At 58.9% G+C, this 20,842-nt stretch overlaps 1 protein-coding gene across 14 annotated transcripts in view; it reads left to right on the top strand.

Annotated features, from left to right (window-relative positions):
• Positions 1 to 20,842, top strand: part of TACC1 (transforming acidic coiled-coil containing protein 1) — a 26,396-nt gene continuing 5,554 nt past the window's right edge. The window contains exons 1-7 of one of the 14 annotated variants that reach the window (XM_046903416.1): positions 1 to 905; positions 4,705 to 6,634; positions 12,922 to 13,143; positions 16,494 to 17,439; positions 18,629 to 18,664; positions 20,390 to 20,450; positions 20,573 to 20,771. In XM_046903416.1, coding sequence (XP_046759372.1) covers positions 16,682 to 17,439; positions 18,629 to 18,664; positions 20,390 to 20,450; positions 20,573 to 20,771 — 1,054 coding nt within the window. In that variant the 5' untranslated portion in view covers positions 1 to 905; positions 4,705 to 6,634; positions 12,922 to 13,143; positions 16,494 to 16,681. Of the gene's footprint in view, positions 906 to 4,704; positions 8,098 to 12,260; positions 12,466 to 12,627; positions 12,812 to 12,921; positions 13,144 to 14,748; positions 14,899 to 16,493; positions 17,440 to 18,628; positions 18,665 to 20,389; positions 20,451 to 20,572; positions 20,772 to 20,842 lie in introns of those variants that run through there. The other 13 variants (XM_046903415.1, XM_046903414.1, XM_040651536.2 and 10 more) reach the window with 13 other exon arrangements.

The following is a 20,842-nucleotide window of genomic DNA, read 5'->3' on the forward strand; positions in this document are numbered from 1 at the left end:
AGAGGGAGATTGTGCTGCTCTGTGCGTGCTGGAGGTGCTGAGCAGGAGCTGGTGAAGGATGGAGCAGGGAGGTGGGCCCGGGGCTGGTAAGGGGGGTGTGGGAACTGCAGTGGGAACTGCACGGGGCTATGAACCCCTCTGGGTGTGCGGGGAAGGATGCGTACAGTGCGTGGCATAGCACAGCTGGTTAACTATATGTTTTAAAGAGTAGGAATATTTAAAAACTCTATGCGTGTAAACATACAGATGTGCTTGCTTGTGTGTGTGTGTGCATATATGTTTGCATACATCTTTGTTTAAAGACTGCCTGATCATCGTTTTAGCAGGGAAGACATCTGTCTTCGCTTGGGCTGGAGCGTTACCACGTTCCACGTTCCTCCTGCCCTGGATTTCACAACGCCTCCTCTCACGTCTCCCAGCTCCGCACTGCTCCAGGGCTCAGGCCTGGCTGCCCACCCCCAGGGCTGCCCCTGTCCCTGGGATGTGCCCAATGCTATCCCTGTCCCATCCCACGGCTCTTCCACCTCTCCTGGAGGCAGCAGCCGAAACGCACTGCTTTGCTTTTGCGCAGGGCTGACACGTTGCATTACATATCTGCAGCCATCCCCTGATTCCGGGCTGTAGCTACGCAATCAAGCTCTCCAGTGCAATAATTCCAAGCCCTCTCTTGATTCCTGTATTAAATAAAGTACATTTACAGAGTATATGAATTCCAGATTCAGCCTGGGACTCCAGGGACGCATATTCCTCTCCTGGAACTTGTATATCCGGTCCTAGGATGAAAACCCCCCTAAGCCCTGAGCGTAACAAGCATTTCTTGTGTTGTTTTTTTTTTTTTTCCTGTCTCTGTCACATTGGGCATGTAGTGTGTGCTGGGCTGATAAACAGCATCTGGTTGGAGTCAGGTAAGGGCCACTCCGGGGAATCAGTTTGTGGTCAGCTGCCAACCTTTCTCTCCCTCCTTAATGTGCTTTTGCAGATGGATGAGGACTGCAGCCAGCTGAGGTTATGGTTTCAGATAGCACTGGGGAAAGGGGGGAGAAGGTTGAGCTTGTCCTTACCCTATCGGCTCTGCTGCCGGGGCTTTGCCTTAATGAAAGGCACATGAATGAATCATCCCGCAGCTCGGTGGTGTGGGACCTCCGGGGCCACGCAGCTCCACGCACTCAGACCACGCTCCTCTTTCTGCTTGGCGCAGGCGGGGGGCTCGTGCCCTCCCCAGCTCTGCTCTCTGCTTGGTGCCTGCAGCACGTCCGCCCCGTGCCTTGCCCTGCTCTCCAGCCCCCCGCTTGCCTCTCCCCTTTCTGCTGCCAATTGCGCCTTCGTTCCCACGCAGAGACAGCCGAGCAGCACATCTCCCCCTCCTGCAGGGAGGGAAGGGTGCCAGGGGGGAAACACGAACCCGGCGGCTGCGCAGCCCGCTGTGCCTCGGCGTGGGGAGGCGGGCTGGGCTGGCGGCGGCCGCCGGGCTGGGAGCAGCGTTCGCCCGGTGGCCGGGAGCGCTGCGGCGCTCTCGAGGAACGGAGCTGAGCTGCGCGGAGCCACTGGGTTTGCTGGAAAGCCGAAGTCCCGCCGGCCCCGTGGCCTCGCTGAGAGCCTTCTGCCAAGTTCTGGAGTGCTGCCCCAATCCGTGTTTCTCACAAATCCGTATTTCTGCAGGAGAAGGAGGAAATTCTTGTATAAAAATGGAAACGCACCCCTTTTGCCAAGCTATTAATTCTGCTTCCTATGGAAACCAAGAGATCCCTGCCTTCGCTGTGCCTCTGCGCTGAACTTCCCCGTTTATTTTTATGCCCAGATTTGGCAAAGCATTTCAGCCCAAACACGGCGACGCGTGAGCTGAGCTCCATCCCTGCTCTGAGAGCACCACAGACAAACACCCCTCGCTCTGAGTTTGTTCCCCACTGCAGAGACTTTCTTTTCTTCTCCTTGCCAAGCTATCATTTGCTTTAATTAATTTCGCACAGCGAGCCTGGGAGTTCGGTGGTGGTTTCAAGCCCCTGGAATAGCCAGGGAAACCAACTTAATTAGATCAAGTGAGCCAAAGTTACTTAAGCGATTTGTAATACGTTCCAGGTTCTCCCACACCAAAGGCTTTCAGCCGAGGACAGGAACTTCCTGAGCGTGTTCTGCAGTGCAGGGCCAGAGCCCGCGACTTTCGAACTGCACCAAGTGTGCAGAGGGGAGCAGCGCTGGGCTGCAGCTCTGGCTGTAGGGCTGCGCTTTGGGGCTGCAGCTCTGTGACCCTGTGCTGTGCTGTGCTGAGATGGCATCTTCCCATGTGCAACCACAGCTTTGCTCTGCCGCCTTCCTCTGCAGGACACGGAGCACTGTGCCTGCAGCCAGGTGCCTCCCAGTGCTGCCTACGGGCTGTGGCTGCTTGTATTTATGTTGTTAAAAAGCTGCGATCAAAACAGTTTTCCCTTTTTTCTCCTTGCTGGGAATTTCATGTGGGTGCGTAAAGCTGTGTGTAAATCTGCTCCTTTTGCAGACAGATGGAGCCGGTTGTGCTTGGCTGCCCTGGCTCTGCTTGGCAATGAGGCTTCCCCGAGCGGGAGGCAGTCGCTCTCTGTTCCTGGGGTGCATCCTTACCAATGCACACAGCCTCCCAGGATGCAGAATCGCCTCCAGTGGTGCACCCCAACTCTTTCATTTTTTTTCCTTGCTGCTGCAGAAACAGCAATAGGTCTTTGCACACTTTGTGCATGCACGCTGGATATCATCTGCAGCCCTTTGCAGCATCCCAACTGCGTGCACACAGCACAGCTCTGCTGCTCCCTGCGCCTTCCCCAGTGAGGGCAGTATCCCCAGTTCTGCTCCAGCACCCCCTCCTGCAGGAGGCACTGCTCAGAAGGAAGCATAAATTAAACCGACGCAAAAACCAACTTAATTATCAGGGAATAAAGATCCCATTATTCTCTCTGCCCTGAAGCGAGAAAAAGCAAATTCTCTCATTTCCTTCCTAAAGCCAAAGGAGGGTGGGAGAGGTTTACCCAGCAGCACGTCGGGCACAGGAGCAGAACCTGCACTGCTCTGCATCTGCTCTGCCCCAGGAAGGGGACAGCAGTGCTGGGACTGAGCCCTCAGTTTGGGCAGCTCCACGGTTGCACCATTAAGCATCCCATTCCATGGCAGTGCCACCAGTGATGCTGAACCACAGCAGCAGGGAGCTGCCCTGTATAGCGGAGGTGCTGTGACAGCATTCAGGCCAAGGGAACAGGAACGCACCTGGGGTGAAAATAACCTCCCCGTGGGCAGAATTGGTGCTTTGGGAACAAAAACAGCTGAAACGGCGTTTTTTGGCAGCACAACAGTTGGGTCTTAAACAAGACATTTTAAATTTACCCTGCGAGCCAAAAGGAGTTGTAATTTGAATATACAGCACGGTGCATTCCTCAGAAATTGATCATAAAGCTCTGCTAAAACGCAGGCAAGGCCTGAGTAAAATAAATATTTTTGCTTCCAGAGAAGTGAAAGGTCCAGGCAGTGCATTGATCTGTAATATTTTTAGCAGGTGATTCATCGAAGAGGGAAAAAAACACTCAGGGCAGCTGAAGGCAGCAATGGCTCTTTGTGTCCCGGCGCTATGGGGCCGGTAGCAGTGTGGGCTGTGGGCACAGCTCTGCTCCAGCACTCCTGGGCTGCTGCAGCCCCTGCGGTGGCACTGAGGTTCCTTTTTGGGCATTGTTTGCCCCCAGCAGCCCTCTCGACCATTCTGGAGCTGGTGGGCATCGCTGGTGGCCATTGCCATTGGATTTCATTGGTGGCCGAGGGAGAAGCGTGGCTTGCAGCTCAGTGCTTGTGGCACACGGACACCTGCTGCTGGCTACACAGACCAACTGAGAGCTGCATCTGGAGCCCATCCAGGCAGCAGCGCCTTCTCCAGGATATCATTTGGCACGCAGAGCCTGCAGCCTGAAAGCGTGATGAAGGGGAGCGAGGGGACGAGACACGGAGTTAAAAGGAGGGTCTGGAAGCTGTGATCCTCTCTCGGTGGAGAATCAGAGCGCTTTGAGCAGCCCCAGATGCAGCACTGTCACTGGGCAGTGGATGCTGCCTTCCATTGTGCTTTGTACTCTGGTCTGGTCCCAACATGCTCCCAGCTGGCTGCCTGCTCAGCCTGGATACAAGCCCCAGAGCAGCAGATACTCACTCATTGTAATCAGAGTGTTGGAAGAACTCCATGGCCCAACACAAATTGAGTGCTGAGATAATGAATAATAAGGAAGCCTTCCTCCTTAATAGAGCACCCGGGATGCACAGTGCCAAAGGTGCTGCCCCTAATGCTGCCCTGAGAACCTGCATCCAACCCCACCCAAAGGGTGCTCCAGGTTGGCCAGCTGGGCTGTGCTCGTGGCAGTGTGACCCTGTTGGCCTGGGGGTCCCTGTGCCCGCAGTGCTGGTCCTGCTCTCACTGCAGTGCTCAGCAGAGGGGCAAACACACAGTGCAGAGCTCGGAGTACTCTGCAGCAGGAATGACATGCATTTCCTCTGCTCACCTGGAAAACCTTATTCCCCTGATAGACATCTGCCACAATGCAGTTCTGCCTGGATCGTGAACCACATGTGGAGTTTTATTGTGCTCTGAATACCAATTATTTCAGGTACTCCTGGAGCAATCTTTACCCCAAATGATGCAATAGGAGAACTGGAACTAAGCAGGGATTATATTCGGTGATTGCTATAAATCTGCTTTTATTACAGGCTTTCCTGTCAACGTGCCACTCAGCCCTACTGCTCTGGGTTTGACTGACACTCGGCGGTCCTCCCCGCTCGTGCTTGGGGCTTCCTCCCGGAAAACGACTGGGAACATCAGGGTTGCAACTGGAAGGTTGTGTTTCCGACTGATTTGCAAGGCTTGGGGAGGCGCTGAGATTTGCATCGTTCTGCAACAGCCGGGATCAAAGGTGCAGCTCAGAAACGTGAGGCGTTTTGGAGCAACCTGCAAAGCAGCTGAGGAAGGCGTGGAGCTGGGAGAGCGCAGACAGACAGCGATAGAAGACTGAATTGCTCCGTGCGTTGAGCAATTAAGCCAAGCCGAACGGGGCAGCGTGAACAAAGCGATGGGGAAATCACTGAGGCACAAAGCTGAGCTCACTGACCGCGATGTGGTGAGGGGGCTCAATAAGGGTCAATTAAGCTCCCACCGCACCGCCTGGCAGACGGAATTAAGTGCCAATTTTCTGCACTGCTGCAGAGGCAGAGCATTAAAATGATAAATAACAGGAAGTTTCAGCCAAAAAGAAGGAGCAAGTTGGGAGATGGGAGTTTGAGGCTGAGCCGGCAGTGAGACAGCCCTGAGCACCACTGCCCTCTGCCGCAGCCGCAGCGCTCTCCTCTACAGCAAACCCACGAGGGTGGGTGGATGGAAGCACGCAGACCCGCGGCTCCTGGCCGGGTAGTGGGCTGCTCTGCTTAGTGCACCCCGATGGCTGCGGGGTGTGCCGAGGTTTTGCCTCCAGCTCGTTGGGAAGCACATTTTTCGGCCATAGGTGGGATGCTGCAGCACTGAGAGCGTGGTGAAGGAGCAGAGCCCTTCCTTCTAACCGAGGTATCCACGCTCTGCTCGGGGCCAGCAGGTGCAGGCAAAGCTCCCATTAGGGCAGACGGTTCCTGGGCTCTCATACGTGTGCGTGGCACAGCTGTGCTCGTGCAGCTCCCCGACCTCCTCCTCCTCCTCCTTTTTGCAGCAGGTGGGAACGCAGAGCGGCTGCTTTCGTTCTCATTGCCACGCAGGGTCTGAGCAGTTGCTGCGGGTCGTGGGGATCTGGGAACAAACGCCGGGCTGGGAAAGCAGATTGCGGTCCGTTTGTGGAGGTTCCCGGGCTGAGCGCAGCTCTTCTCTCCCCGCGCTACGCTTTCTGAGCTGAAATGGCCGCTGCCGCCCGCATTGCTGCTCCTGGCGCTCCCTCTGCAGGGAGCACAGCGCCAGCGGGGCCGCATCCATCTCCGCTCGCAGCAGCCACGCACCGGCACTCGGAGTGCGGTGGAAGTGATTTCTGTGCGTGCGTGCGGAGCGCTGAGCCCCGGCTTTTGGGGCTTTCTGGGAGCACACCGTAATTTGGGCGACCTGGGGGCTGCGATGCCCTTTCCGGGGTCCAACGAACGGGGGCAGGTGGGGTTTGCCCCAGGGAGGGCAGGAGCTCCCGGGATGGGGTGTGGGATGCAGGGATGCTCTCCTGCCAGAGCCCAGCAAGAGCAGCACTCCCTCCCTGCCGCAGCCCTGGAGCTGCAGCTCCCGCTCTCTGTAAGCAGGGAGGTTCCCTCCCCGCCAGGGGCCAGGCTGCCAAATTCCAGCCAAGAGCACATTTTTACAGCATGACAGCAGTGAGGCCCGGCGCGGGATGCAGACGGGAGGGCCGCGGTACCGGCAGTGCCATGCGTGGATGGCTCACCCAGCACTGCCTGCCCCGCCGTTTTCCTCTCCCTTCTCGGGGAAGGCACGCCAGACATTACAAAACATCCTTTTTCCTCTTGCTCGGGGTGCGCCAAGGTCCCCTGACGCTGCCTGGCCCTCCCCACCCCGTCCATCCCCTTCCTTCCTCCGTGCTCCTTTTCCAGGCAGCAGCTTTCTGAGGAGCTCCAGGACAGGTGGCAGAGAGTGACGGTGCCGGGACGGATCTGTGCTGGAAAGGTAGGAAGGAGGAGGGCGCTGAGGGCTGCGTGCTTGGCAGTAGGATGGAGGGAGGAGGAAGCAGGGAGCGAGGTGCAGAGCCGGTCCCCGGCAGCCCGTTGTGGCAGCGCGCCCTGCTGCCCGCTCTCGTGGTGCTCCCACGTTCTCTGCATGCGCTCAGTGTTGTGGTCCTGTTTACGTTGCTAAGGAGGAGTTGTGTGAGTGCTCTGGGATGCTGTGTGCCGGCATGGGCACATCAGGCTTCGTGCTGCACGTCAAGTTGGGTGATGGGCTGCTGCTGTAGGAACCTCAGCGATGCTCTCAGTGCTCTCAGCCCCGAGCGAGCTGCAGCAGAAGGAGGGCTCGGGCACAGCGTCCCTACACTGAGGCTGCAGAAGTGGGGACCCACAAGCCAGGCACTTTACAGCCCAGTGCTGTGGCTCTGGGTGGGTTTGGGGCAGTGCTGTTTGGACGAGAGGCTCCAAGAAAGCATTTAAACACAGGCATGTGACAGCCACAGCTCTGAGTCACAGTCCCGGGAAACTCCAATGGAATTCTGCCCTGGGGTGGCAGCGAGGGCTCGCCGTGCCTCCTTCCCAGGAACATGGAAATTTCCATGGGATCGGCTTAAAGCTGATTATTCCCATCTGCTGTCCCTCAGACAGCAACCAACCAACAGAGCTGAGCACACAGTGCGGGCACATCACCCGCCGTGGGCTATGGGGACAAGCAGGGGGATGTGGTGTGCATCACTATGGGCACGCGGGGCCCTGATGCCTTCCTGCAGCCCAGGCACGCCGGCGCCAGGGCGGTCAGACTGGTCGGGAAACTTTTGTTTTCATCCAAGGAAGGGTTTTTTTATAGTTTTCTTTTTTTTAGGAAGGTGAAAGCTTGCAAAGGTGTCGACACTTTTCTTGCAGAAAAATAACACAACCGAAACCAGAGCACTAAAAAAAAAAAAAAAAAAAAAAAAAAAAGATGGATATGTGAGTTTTTTCTCAGACCTCCACGGGCGTTGGGTGCTCGGGCTGCGGGTGCGACCCGGCGGTGCTGTGCTGAGGGCTGCGGGTCCCAGCAGTGCTGCCCTGAAGTCCGGCTGCGCTGTCAGCCTGGAGCGCGGCTCGGAGAGCCGAGGGCAGATCGGAAGGGCAACGTGCGGCTGCACGGACAGAAAAAGGAGTCAGACAGACAGACAGGCAGGAGCCGTTCCCGCTCGGAGCAAACGCGAGGGGCAGATTCCCACCGGCGCCGGGTCGGATGCCGGCGCTCCAGCTGCGGGCTGCCCGCTCCGGGTCCGCCTGCGGTGCGGTGCCGAGCAGAGCCGTGCCGTCCACTCCCCCGCGGAGGCGGGGACGCCGTCGGGGCCGGCACAGCGCGGCGGTAGCTCGGCCCGGCCCGGTGCTGCCCCACACGGCCCGGAGCTGCGGTCCCGCTATGGGGGCGGCTCAGAGCCAGAAGCTGCGGGAAGGCTCCGCCGAGCGCCGGTGAGTGCGGAACGGGGGGAGAGGGAGAACCGGACGGCGGCCGCTCCCGGGGCTGGGGGTCCCACTGCAGTGCTAAGGAGTAGAGTTTGGGTTGGAAGCAGCAGAGCAGGAGGAAACTGAGCGTGGAGTGAGTGAGCGAAAAGCCTTTCCTTTCTCTTCCCTCTCCTCTCCCTATGTTCGGTGTTCCTGACAAAATAAGCTGTTTCCCGTTTGTCAGCACGCTGAGTTTCTCGGGCTGCAGCTCACCCCTGCTTTTCACGGCATAAATCACAGCGCGAGGAGTGCGGGGCCAGAAGTGCAGTTAAAAAAACAAGGTGTGGGGTTTGGAGCTGGAAGCGTCCCTGGCGGTAACCGGGAGTGCTGTGAGTTACCAACAGAGTTCGGGAGCTGGGAACAAAAGGCAAGCATGCTGATTGTGTTCGAAAGGAAAACCGGGGACGCTTAGCTTAAAATCAATCCGAACTTTTAATGGGACGCAGAAATGTTTGCTCCCAGTGAGCCGCCCCGTGGTGCAGAAATAACTGCGCCTGGGAGGTTTGCTGCTGCTCTGCTGAGCTGGAAGGCTCTGGGGGACCCCAGGAGGGCCTGCAGTGCTGCAGGTGAGTGGGGAGCACCTGCCCTGCCCTGCTCTGCTCTGGAGCTGTGCCGGGCTGTACGGAGCAGGTGCCCTCTGCTGCTCCTCTGAATGTTTGCAAACATTCCTCTGTTTGCGAACACCCGCTTGGACAGAGGAAAAACAACTGCAACAGGGAGAAACAAGAATGTTCTGCCCTCTGCTGCTGCGCAGCCCTGCCCCTTTATTTCCTCATAGTGCACTCCTAAGTTAGAGGTGTTCCCAGGCAGAAAAACCCGGGGCGTTGTTCCAGGGGTGCACGGGAGCAGCGCTGGGATGCGGTGGGGCAGCTGTGTTCCATGCGCGGACAGCAGTGTGGAGATGCTGCCCTGGTTTCACCATATCTCCAAGTCTGAACTAAAACCCAGCAGGCTGACAAACCCCTGGTAAGAGCATTCTTGCCACATAGCATGGGTATTTTTAGCAAAGGAGTTGATAGGGGCGTAACAAAGCCAGGAGATGAAGGAAGGAGCTCGTGTTCATACAGCATCCGTGTGAAATCACAGATGGAATTCACGCATTTCAGGGCTGTTTCTCCTGAATTGTTTTGCATGAGCTCACGTCCACACGACTGGGATCAGTGAGATTAAGCCGTGCACATTGTTTGTAAAACACAGGACGAGCAATGTGCTCATTTTTTGCATCGCTCCTTTTGAAAGCAGCCACGAATGCCTGCGCTCACTGTCCTGACAGCTGCGTGGTGGGGAAGGACAGCTGGGACCTGGGGGCTGCTGGTGCTGTCAGGCTCACATGTGACAGTTGTGTCCTTCACTGCTATTTTTACAGAGCTATTTTGGTGGAATGTGGAGCGATGGGAACCGTCGCAGGGACAGAAACCTGGGGCTGCTGCACCCCTGATTGCTCTTTTTCCCTCCCACTGCCTTTTCCCAAGGCCCTTTCTGACTTAGGCAGACAGAGATGAAGCTCTCCCTGGCTGTTCTCCCAGCCCGGGTAGGTGAGCTGCAGATGGGAGTTGTCAGCACTGATCCCTTCAGCATCACTGCACAGGTCAGAGAGCACGTTATGAAACTGCCTCTCCCTAGCGTTTGCAGCACAGTCCTTGCTGGGATACATAAAGCTCTGGGGAGTTTTCCTCATTCCCAAAGTTTGCATTTTCACAAAGTAATGGCTGAGAATAATCAGTGCTGAGCCCAGGTGGGGTGGCAGCAGTGACACGGGCACTGTGTGCACATTCTGCCCCTCACACTGCTGGGAGCTGCTGGCAGCTCTGTTTGGAGCGGGTCAGCATCCCCTGCAGAGCTGCATCTGCAGGCTGTGCCAGGCAGCTTTTGGCAGCCGGAGCCATCGGTGTGACCGACGCAGTCAGGTTATCTCCTCAGCAAACGATTTGCAGCCGGTGCTGCTGCCAGGCTGGGTTGGGCGCCAAGCTGGAAAATGCCACTGGAGGCGATTTCAGAATTGCTCATTGCAGACAGCAGGTGGAGGCAGGCTCTGCTTGTTAGCTGCTCCCAATGAGCCGTTGTCTCGCTGACCCCAGTCCTGCTCCTTCCTCCGAGGCTGCTGGGAGTGGGGCCCGCTCTGTGTGTTGCTGCACAATGGAAGGATGCTGCTGATTTCCTCCATTGGATGCTGCTGATTTCCTCCCCATGCAACAAGTGGGCGCTGCAGCAGCCACATCTGTGCCATGGCTGATGCAAATCCCTGTGACGGAGGCATTGTGCTCCCTCTGGCAGCACCCACACCCGCTGCTTCTCCTCTGTCCTTTGCATTTCTGTTTGCTCCATGGCGTCCCTGCAGCTGTGAGCTGCTCTATGGCGCAGCAGTGCTGTCACTCCAGTGGAGTCTTTTGGGTCAGCAGTGATCTGTGAAGTGACTGATGGGAAGGGGAGAGGGAGGAGGAGGAGCTGAGGCTGCAGCCAGCACTGCTGCAGAGCGCTGCGTGCAGCCGTGCACACGCTGAAGAGCTCGTTATGTAAAATTCATCTGCAGAAATCAGCTCTGCCACTTCAGATGGGGGGAGGCGGCTGCGTGTTTCTGCTCAGCACAAACGTAGGCAAGAGGATGTTGAGGTTCTGCTGCTTCAGCCACTTGTTTTTCTGCAGATAGCTTCGATAAGTGCTGCAGAACACTAACAGCTCAGTGCCCTTTGCGTGGGGCAGAGGTCTGCGGGGCTCACTGCCCCCAGGTTGCTGTGATGTGGAAGTCAGTGGCTGGGGATGTGGCTGCTTTGCCTCAGAGCTGCTGTGGGGTTGGCAGCACCTTTTCTTCGGCAGATCTGGGTCCCCCTGGGGAAATTTGGAAAGGTTTTATAAGGGGGTAAGAGCCATTCTTTGACAGAGTGGAAGCCTGAAAGAAAGGTTCCCCATGGGGAGGTTATTGGAGATGCTGAATGGTGAGGAATGGGGCCCTTGGACAGAGGCTGGTGGCACAGAGGCAGCCAGACCAGTCCATCCTGGTGCAGAGCCCCTGCCCACCTGAGGCACTCCTGGCACTGAGAGCTGATGATTCACAGAGCACGGAATGGAGGTCTCGGCCTGGCCTGTGCGCACTTCGGGTGGTTACAGCGGGTTGGCTGTGTTTCTTTGCAATGGGCCGGGCTGGTTGTGCGGCCGGACAGCTCTGCCCTTCACCAGCTCAGCCCCAGGAGGTGCAGGGCGTGCAGCCCGGGCACGCAGCCCCGCTGTGCAGTGTCAGCACCTGTAACAGATCTGCTGCCATACCACGGCCATTCCCCGCGGCGCTTCGGATGCCGCAGCAGTAATGCTGTGCTCCTCTCTCTAGTAAGGGAGTGGGAGGGAACGGGTTTGGGAGTGAGCCCTGCTTAGGGCGCAGGTTCCCAAGGGAGGCCCTCGAGGCAGCGCTTTCAGCGGGGACTGTTTGCTGTTATTTTTAAACAACAGTTAAATAAATAAATAAACAAACTCGCTGCCATGGAAGGATAAACCTCGAGACGGGGCTGGCGAGCTGGGCCTTTCCCTTGGAAAACAGGAGGGCAGGTGTTTCCCTCCCCTCTGCTGTCCGTTCCCGTGTTCCCAGCGCCCCGGGTAGCGGTCCCCCCCCCCGCCCGACCTCCTCCCCCGATGGGAGCAGCGCTCCGGGGCCGCTCGCCGCGCGGTGCGGCGTGGGGGGAATTTGGCACCTCGGCCGGAGCCGCCGTGCTGAGCGCAGGTGCAGCGCCGGTAAAGCGGGGAGCGGTGCGGTTTCACGGCTCCCTGCCCTCCGCAGGGGGGTTCTCCTGGCGGAGCACCCCGAATCCCCGCATCCCGAACGCTCGCACCCAGGAGGGTGCCGGGGAACCGGGCTGGGGACACCGAGCGATGCCCACCTCCTCCGCCACCCTCCCCCCCGCCCCCGCGTCGCCGCAGCCACGGGCGGGTCGGGGTTGGGGTGGGAGCACGGCAGGGAACCAACCGCCTCCTCCCCTCCGCAGCGGGGCGGGCGGCGGCGGACCTCCGGTCCCCCCCCCAGGGCCGCTCCCTCGGTCGGCGCCGCCGGGGGGGGTGCGAGGCGGCGGGGCGGAGGCGGACGCTCTCCCCGCGGCAGTAGTACGGTCCGGGGAGGGCCCCGCGCCGGGCGGCGGCGGAGATGCGGGAGGCGGCGGCGGGGGCCGGGCCGGCGCGGCCGCACTGAGCCCGGCGGGGAGCGGCGATGGCGTTCAGCGCCTGGCAGCTGCTCTCGCCGGTGCAGTGGGCCAGGTGGACGTGGTCGGCGGTGCGCGGAGGGGGCGGCCCCGACGGGGAGGATGGAGGGGTCGAGGGAGACGCGGAGGAGGAGATCAAATCGCCGGGCTTCAGGCAAGTACACCGCGCCCCGGGGACGGGCGGCCGCGGGTGTGTGCGTGTGCATGCGGGGCCGGCGGCTCCCGATCCCTCGCTCCCCTCCGGTGCCCGCGCTCCGCTCGCTGCTTCGCATCATCTCGGTCCGCAGCCGGCCCCGCTGCTTCGGGAGCGCGTTCTGGGAGGGGGGGATGGGGCGCATGGCTGAGCGGGAGCTGCTCGAGAATGGTGAGCACCGTGCTCCTAGCTGAGGTGCTGGTGTGTGCGTCGAGGTGCTGGTGTGTGCATCAAGCCTTCCCAAACACACTCCACAGCAGCCCCCAAGCCATAGGGAAGATGCCTCTGAGTTGCTGTATTCTCAGAGGTCAGTGGTGGCTGCTCGGGGTGACCCGGTGAAGGCAATGCTGGGGCACAGGGGTGCACAGGGGATGCTCTCAATGTTGTTTTACTTGCTCTCCCTTTTCCGTTTGCTAGCGTGGCCCTGCTGGACAGGAGCGTGGCAGCCGCAGGAGCCGGTCTGGCTGGATGTGTAGGCAGCGATTCCCAGCTAGCCTTGAAAGTGGTAATTCCTCACTCTTTTCCCCCCCCTCGGCAGCTCGGACTCCGAAGGTAATTATGAGACCCCCGAAGCAGAAACACCGACCTGCTCACCACTAAAGGAGCCCAGCGAGCTGCAGCCCGAGGCTGGGACCCGAGGTAAGGAGTGAGCACACCTCTGGCTTGTGGCTTTCAGCTCTGGGTTCAAAAAAGCAGGGTGGGGTCAAGGAGAAGTCTTTTGGTTCGAATAATGCCTGCCACATTTTTTGTGGTTAATGGCCTGGATGGTTCAAATGCCAGCACTTGGGGCTGCATGCGCTCTGCTGTTCTCTAGTGTGGGTTAAATGCTGAATTTACTGAATCCTGCTGGTAGGGAAGGGGTGACACTGCAGGCTTGGAGGAGTTGGCTCAGCCCCCCTTGGCTCGTGCCTGTGCAGTGCAAAATTATCATCAGGCCGTGTTGTAACCGCCGGTCACACCCTGCTGTGTCCCCATGCTGAGATAGGCAGCGGGGATCTGCAGCTCTGCGTTTGGGAGTGCCGAGGCTGTGCCTGGGGGTGATGGATTGATGTCCCAGGCACTCTCTGCTCTCTCCCAGCTGCCCCCACTGCTGCTCTGTGGCTTGCATTGCTGGGCTTGCAGCAGCAGGCTGGAGTTGGCTGCTCAGCTGGGCTGCAGAGGTGCGCCCACTCCGCCCTTGGTCCTGGGTGCATCCCCATGGAGAGGTTCTTTTGCCTTGATGGAGAGAGCGTCTGGTTTGTGCTTCTGGTAATCTCAGCTCTCAGAGTAATCCTTCCCTTTAAGAAGGGATAGAGGCATCTTTAGTTTGGAGGATAATGTCTAAGGAGGAAAGATGAAGGCTTTCCTAGGAAATTCCCCTTGCAGGTGTCTGGGTCATTCCTGCAAAAGCTGCTGTGCATTGCTGCAGACCTCAGGGTGCTGCTGTGCTGACTGTGTTTGTGCCGGTCCCTGTTCCATGCACGATGGCTGCAGTGCTGTGGGGCTGAGGGTGATGCTCTGCTGCAATCCCTGAGGAGTTTTGTTCTGCTCTGTGGAGAGGGACAAAAATTCAGCTGGCACCATGGCCGGGAAGGGGGCAGATTTGGCTTTACACTCATTCAGGATCCTTGAACAGCTCTTCCCCCGCTGCCTCACATGATGGAGGCTGCGACTCTGTCCTGAAGTTCTCTTCAGTCATCTGCCAGGAGGGGATTTTCTGTGCAAGGAAGTGAGCAGAAGCAGCAAATATGGAGCAGTGTTAGCGCAGAGCAGCTCTGTCAGCCCGCGCGGCTGTTCCCCTGGTGCAGGGCACGTGTTATCCGGTGCGCTGCTGTTCGTTTGCCGGTATGCTAATTCTTAACAGAAAGGATTTAAAAATAGCCCAATGTCTGCAAAACAAAAGCGGAAAGCCGAAAGAGGAAAGAGGCCGTTAAGCGACGTAACGCACAGCCCAGATATCCTGTGCTCAGCGGAGGGAGGGATGCGTGACTCATCCGTGCACGAAGCGAGGGGCGATCCCAGGGCTGCGCGCAGTGCGGGGCGGTGAACGATCGCAGCGTGGGATGGAGAGGGCTGTTGGGTTCTGCTGCTTTGCTCGGCGCTGCGGATAGACACAGCCAAACGTCGCCGTGCACAAAGCAGCTGTAACCGCGGTTCTGCCCCTCTCTGTGCATTCTTCTTCAGAGAGTGTAAGGTCTCCATGGTCACTGCATAGCGCTGGCAGAGCCGCGCAGTGCCCGCTGCTGCACGCAGAGCCCTCGGTGGGAGCGCGCGGAGGCGCTGCGCGGGGCTGGGAGGACACCGCGGAGCCGCACCGCGTGGAGCTGCTGTGCTTTGGACTCACGGCCACAGCTCTGAGCGATGGCCGCGTCCCTTCTCTCCCCGCCCCGAGGACATCCGCAGGAATGGGGAGAGGTGGTTTTCTCTGCTGCTTGTTATTCAAGACGTAATTACTGCTAGGGCTGGAAACCAGGATGGGCTCCGTCTGTGAGAACCTGATGGGAACGTGCAGTGCCTTTAAAGGGCGCCTTCTGCCCCAGCTTTGAAGTCTGTGCTTCTACCCGGGGGTGTCTCAGAGAGGTTAAAGCATGGGAGCAGCGCAGCAGGAGCGGTGCAGTGTTCCTACAGGTCTGCGGGGGAGGTTTTAGGGTGGGAGGGCCTGGCAGGGCTCTCACAGTGCTCTCTGGCTGCACTCCAAGTACATTTTTACCGGGTTTGTGTTCACCGATGCGTTCTGTGGGGCAGCGCAGCAGCGTCCATCCGGACGGAGCATTCTGCAGTCTCAGGGAGCACACAGCCCCTCGTGATTCATTCCCATGGCTTTTAGCATCCCGGAGATCAACGGTGCAAACCACCAGCCGTCAGCTGAGTCAGGGCCGCTGGCTGTGTGTGCTGGACCTGCCCATATTCGCTCTCCTTTTGCTGCCAGCCTGTGCCTCGCTCGGATGCCCCTAAGCTGCAGGGGTGATGCTGGCTGTTCTCCCGTGCCAGCTCTGGGTGTAGCTTTCAGGATGCCCCGGTGGATAAGGAGCTTCCCCATCCCCTGACAGCAACGAACAGATTAAACAGTAAAAGGATTTAGAGGAAGGGATTGGAGTAATAGCGATTAAGTCATGGAGCGGGATTTGTGATTAAGGAACTCTGGCAGCAGAGCGGTGCTGGGTGGGATCTCTGCGGGGATGCAGGCAGTGTGGGGCTGAGTTTTGGAGGGCAGTGCCCTCCCTCCCATCCCACCCCGTGCTCCCTGGCTCTGCTCTGCTCCCTCCTGCACCAGCACTGCTTGCATGCACAGCTTTTCCTCTCCATCACACTGATGCACTGCAGCGACATTTTGTGAGCTGGAGCACCAACCTCGTGCAGCTTCTGTGCACAGTCGGCGTTTCACCCCGTGACAGCCATGTGTCTCTGGTGATGGTGGAGCAGTGCAGATGCCCAGCGTGGCTGAGGGCTGTGGGGCAGCTCTGCTCTGTCTGCTGAGCACCCGCAGCCCTGCACCAGCCCTCTGCTGCCCATAATGTGCTTATTCATTAAATGCAGAGTCTCATTCCCATTCACCCCAGGGCTTAATCATGTTTCGTGGTGTCACGCTTCCCTGAATTTGTCCCGGTGATGCGTGACACCCACCCAGGTAGTCGCTGGTGGGATGGTTTGTGCTCTGCAGTTGGTCCCGGCCGCTCAATGGTGTTGGCATTACAAAGCTCCTCTGGAGCTGACGGCGCTCTGGGTGGGAGCAGGCGGTGGGGAGGGGGAGGACATAAATGGAGATGTTGCTGGTGCGATGTCTGCTGGCACGGCACAACACAGTGCCTCCCGCGGGGCTCCCCTGCACCCTCTGCTTTACACACAATTCCCTGCACTGTGTTCACGAGCTTTGAGTTTTAAAGTTCTTGAAGGCAGAGTTCAGCGGGGATCCTGGCAGCATGGGAGGGCACTCCCATAGAACACAGTCCTGGGGCAGGGGTGAGGGGGGAGCAGGAGGAAGGCTCTGATGCGCTGCTTTCTCTTTGCAGGGCTCAGCGGCCATGGGGAGCTGCAGGGAGGGGAGCAGCGCCCCGAAGAGGAGGCTCAGCCCGAGGTCGGGGCCCCTCCGTCCGACACGGGGACAGAAAGCGGCCCTGAAGACCCGGCTGTGACGCAGCCGCCGGCTGAAGCCCGGCCACCGGCGCCCCATGTGGGCACAGCCGGGTGTGAGCAGGTCATGTCGGGAGGGGACGCGGCTGATGCTGGTGTGAGGCTGACAGAGCCAGAAGGGGATGCTCTGGCACAGGAGAGCTCACCCTGTCAGCTCCAGAAGGGAAAGCTGCCTTCCCAAGGGAGCAAAGGAGGGGAAAGCACGGAGTCTGCCCCCAGCGAGGAGCCTTCATTGCCCCCGGCCTCAGACCCTGAGCAGTACATCGAGGCCAACAGTTCTGTCATGGCAGAGGGCTGCATGCTGCAGAGCTGCCCGCCGGACCCCCATTGCCTCCCACTGAGTGAGCCTGGGGGGGACCCGGGTTCCCAGCCCCCAGAGCAGCTCCCAAAAGCTGAAGTCGATGCCACAGAAGGTGGGGATGGTGTGGAGACACGAAGAGCCTCACCAAGGAAGGCCAGCAGGATCCCGGCCAGCAAGCTGACTCCAAAGAGGCACAGGAGGCCCATGGAGGACACAGAGAAAGGTCTCCAGGGCCCCCCCAGGGCCTCCCCTGCGCCGTGGGACAGCCCTGAGCTCGGCTCCTTTGGCAGCAGCTCATCACTGCAGCACTCTCCTGCTCTCCCCAAAGGCTCTTACCAGTTCGACCCCAATAACTTTGACTCCGTGGATCCCTTTAAGCCCACCAAGACCCTCAGCAGCAGCACCACCTACTGCTGCCCCGCGGCTGACAACAGCCTGAATGAGATCCTGGAGTCCCAGACGCTGGAGGATGAGCTGGAGAGGAGCAGAGGCTCCCCACAGAAGGCCAAATCGCGTCTGATAACGTGAGTGTGGAGCACGGCCGGCCCCTTCCTCCCATGCCTGGGGCTCCCGCGTTCCTCTGCGCCTATCCTATTTCAATGTGCCACCCCAGCCCTGCTGCCCACCCAGGAGTGGATGGGATGAGCAGGATGGGTGCACAGAGCAGTGCTCAGACACTGCTGGGATATTTGTGCACTGCTGCTGAGCTTCCCTTTTTGCAGCAGGGGAGAGGATGGAGGTTAGCAGGCAGATGGTTGTTACTTCTATGGCATTGCACAGGTGGTGGGACCTTGTCCCTTCCCAAACTATTCCAGGGCGTGCAGAAATCTGTGCAGGTGTAGTTCCTGAAGTGTGCTATTTAAAACCCTGCTGTAAGTGGTGATGTTTCATAATGCCTGCTGAGGGGCCCGGCAGCATTGCCTTCTTCCTCAGGGAGCAGGTTTAATCACAAACCTCGCTATTTCCTATCACAAACGTCCTCCAAACGGTGCCTGGGCAGTGCTGTCTCGGCCTGGATCTCAGCTCCTGAGGCTGTCAGATGTGAAGTAGCAGCTGCTGGGACAGGGTTGGCTCTGTGTGCCCTCTGTGGGTCTCTGGGCGTGCAGTGGGGCAGAGGGATGACTGTGAGAGGGAGGAATTGCCCAGCCACTGTTGGGTCCTTCCAGCACCACTGCACTCAGTGCTGGTGGTTGGAACCAGCTGGAAGCAGAAAGAGGAAATCAGCTGAAATGGGGAAATTTTAGAAGCACTGAGGCTGTGGCTGGTTTGACAGTAAGAAGGAACCGAGCTGTCACTCTGCAGATGGGAGCTCCAGTGGGAGAGCTGTGGCAGCTTTACAGACAGCGGATAGCGCCTGGGGGGCAGAGCCACGGATGGGGGGGATCTTCCTCTTAGCAATGCCATGCAAAGGTGGATGCAGACTCCTGCAGGGTCTGCGTTGCTGTGTGACCCCGGGTCAGGAGTGGCCATGGGTGGGAGCAGCTGGAAGGTCTCAGCCCCTCTGTGTTACCCAGGAGCCGGGGCAGCACTCGCTCTCATCCCACCTCTGCTAATCCCTCTGCAGAATCCCTTATCTGTGTGCTGCTCCCCCAGAGCCTGAGCTGTGTGACTCAGTGTGTTTCTCCAGATGAGAGCAATACTCAGGTCTTTTCACACGCTTTTCTTCTCTCCATCTGTCTGCCTCTCTTTCCTGTCTATTCTTGGGTGCCTCAGGACTACTGAACAAGTGAAATTTCTCTGTTTTCTGTTGTAAGTACTCTCTTCTGCCTTTCTTTCCTCTTTCCCTTTGCTTCTGTTCTCTGGGTGTGTGTCGGCCCACCCGTCTCCATGGCATGGACCCCATCCCATGCAGCTTTGCCCTGCGGGTGCTGCAGCCATGAGCTGCACTGCAGGCTGTGCCCCTGCTTGCTGCAGCAGCATGCTGACCCGCCATGCATTCTGATGGTGTAGAAGTAATGACAGCACCATGAGAGCCAGGCTTCCAGCTCCTTACAGGGAGATTTCAGCCCCAAAAGGGAAGGGTGTCCTTTACCCCTCCCCATGGCAAATCCCAGGGAAGCAGCTGCACAGGGGCAGGCTTGGGAGCAGCAGCTGGAGACGGCCCTTGGGCTGCCACTGTCTCGTGTGAGGGCACCCACAGCGTGCTGGGCTTATCCCTCATCTTATGTCATCCGCCCGAATGCCCTTCTTGTTCTGCTTAGTGCTGGCTGCCATATGCACGAGAGCTTGGCTCAAGCACGGACATCTGTGTCTCAGCTGCAGACTGATGGGCCTTTTTGCAGCGTGGTTTTGAGCAGTGGCTGCTTGGCCCCATCCCCTTGAGTTACAGAGCTGCTGCCTTGGCGCCGGGGGAGCTCAAAGCAGATACTGGGCGGTGTGGTAACAGCATCCCAGGAGGTCGTGCAGGGCAGGGAGCTGCAGGTTAACTGCTTGCATTAGGGTGTGCTATTAAAACATAGAGCTAAGGGTGAACTTCATCTGACGCAGATGTGCATGGCAGCCTGCAGATGTTCCATACCACGTTGCTCGTGCTCTGCTGGAGCATGTGTGGGTTGAAGCAGGCAGGGAGGGAATTCTTCAACCCGAGGGCTGTCCTGCTTCAAATCTCTGACCTCTGCATGGCTGCAGCTCTGGTGTGGGGCTGGAAATGCATCCCCACACATCATGTCAGCGCCGGTTTTGGTGGCACGGACCCGGTGCTGCGTGCACCCTCCTCTTGGGGCACTGTGAGCTGAGCATCCCTGCACTGCCTGCAGCCGATTCAGGACACCAGCACCACACACCGGGATGGGGCTGTGTCTGCACAGCCACTGGAATGGGGCATTTGGGAATGTGGGGTGAAGCCCCTGGAAGAGGCACCAGCCGTGCATCACTGCAGGAGCAACCTGAACTCAGCCTTCAGCCCTCCTCAAGGCTTTCCTCCTCCAGACAGTGTTTGCAGCACTCGGTGCGCAGCAGCGCTGTCCTGTGAGCACGGCGGGGCTCTGCCCAGCTGCTCGGACCCGCAGGGATGTGGGTGCTGCCATGTGGGCAGGGGCAGAGCAGCACGGGGCTTTGTTGGGCACAAGGACCGCCTGCAAGTGCCTCTTCAGCACCAAATCAGCATGCACTCAGATGTGGTACCGTTGCACTGGACGTGCAGGCGAGGTGCAGCAGGGGAACCCTTCGTCACGTCCTCTCTCGCCGTCAGCACCTCGGGGTGCTTTCTGTGCTCCTTCCCTCCAATAGCAATAAACATCTCAAAGACAAACCCGGTCGCTCTGTAGCTGTGTGTTTTGTTTGCTTGTTCCTTCTGCTCCTTCCAGAACTCACTCTGTCCCCCCGGTACCTCACTGGTGAGTGGTGTTACTGCGGGTGCAATGCTGGTGCTGGGGCTGCCTCCCCCTGCTTGGGCTGTCCCGCACGCGCCTCTGCTGTCCCCTCCTTGGCCTCCGTGAGCACCGGGTTAATGCGTCCATTTCCCTCTGTCTGCAGGAGCGGCTGCAAGGTGAAGCAGTACGAGACGCCGGCGCTGGTGCTGGATGGCTGTGCTCAGGTGGGTGGGAGCAGGCAGGGGGTGCTGAGCCTCCTGAGCCCCCCGCTGCCCATCCGCACAGCCCAGCTCTGATCCCCACAGCTCAGCTCTGCCCTGCTAACCCGCACGCCTTGATCCCGCAGGATGAGGGAACGCTGATCTCAGAGATCCCAGGCATTGCCACTCGGGATGGACACGCCACCGATGAGGAGAAGCTGGCATCCACCACCTGCACACAGAAAGCAGCCGGGCTGGAGAAGAAGGGAGAGCCCGAGGATGACCTGGAGTACTTCGAGTGCTCCAACGTCCCCGTGCCGGCGGTGAAGCCCGGCGTGGAGGCAGGTAGGGAGCGTCCCACTGCCCCTGGCTGCGGCTGTGCTATGTATTGCTTGTCTGCATTGCTTTCAGTATGG

This window comes from Gallus gallus, chromosome 22, assembly GCF_016699485.2.
Source record: "Gallus gallus isolate bGalGal1 chromosome 22, bGalGal1.mat.broiler.GRCg7b, whole genome shotgun sequence".
In the NCBI taxonomy this organism is placed as follows: Eukaryota; Metazoa; Chordata; class Aves; order Galliformes; family Phasianidae; genus Gallus; species Gallus gallus.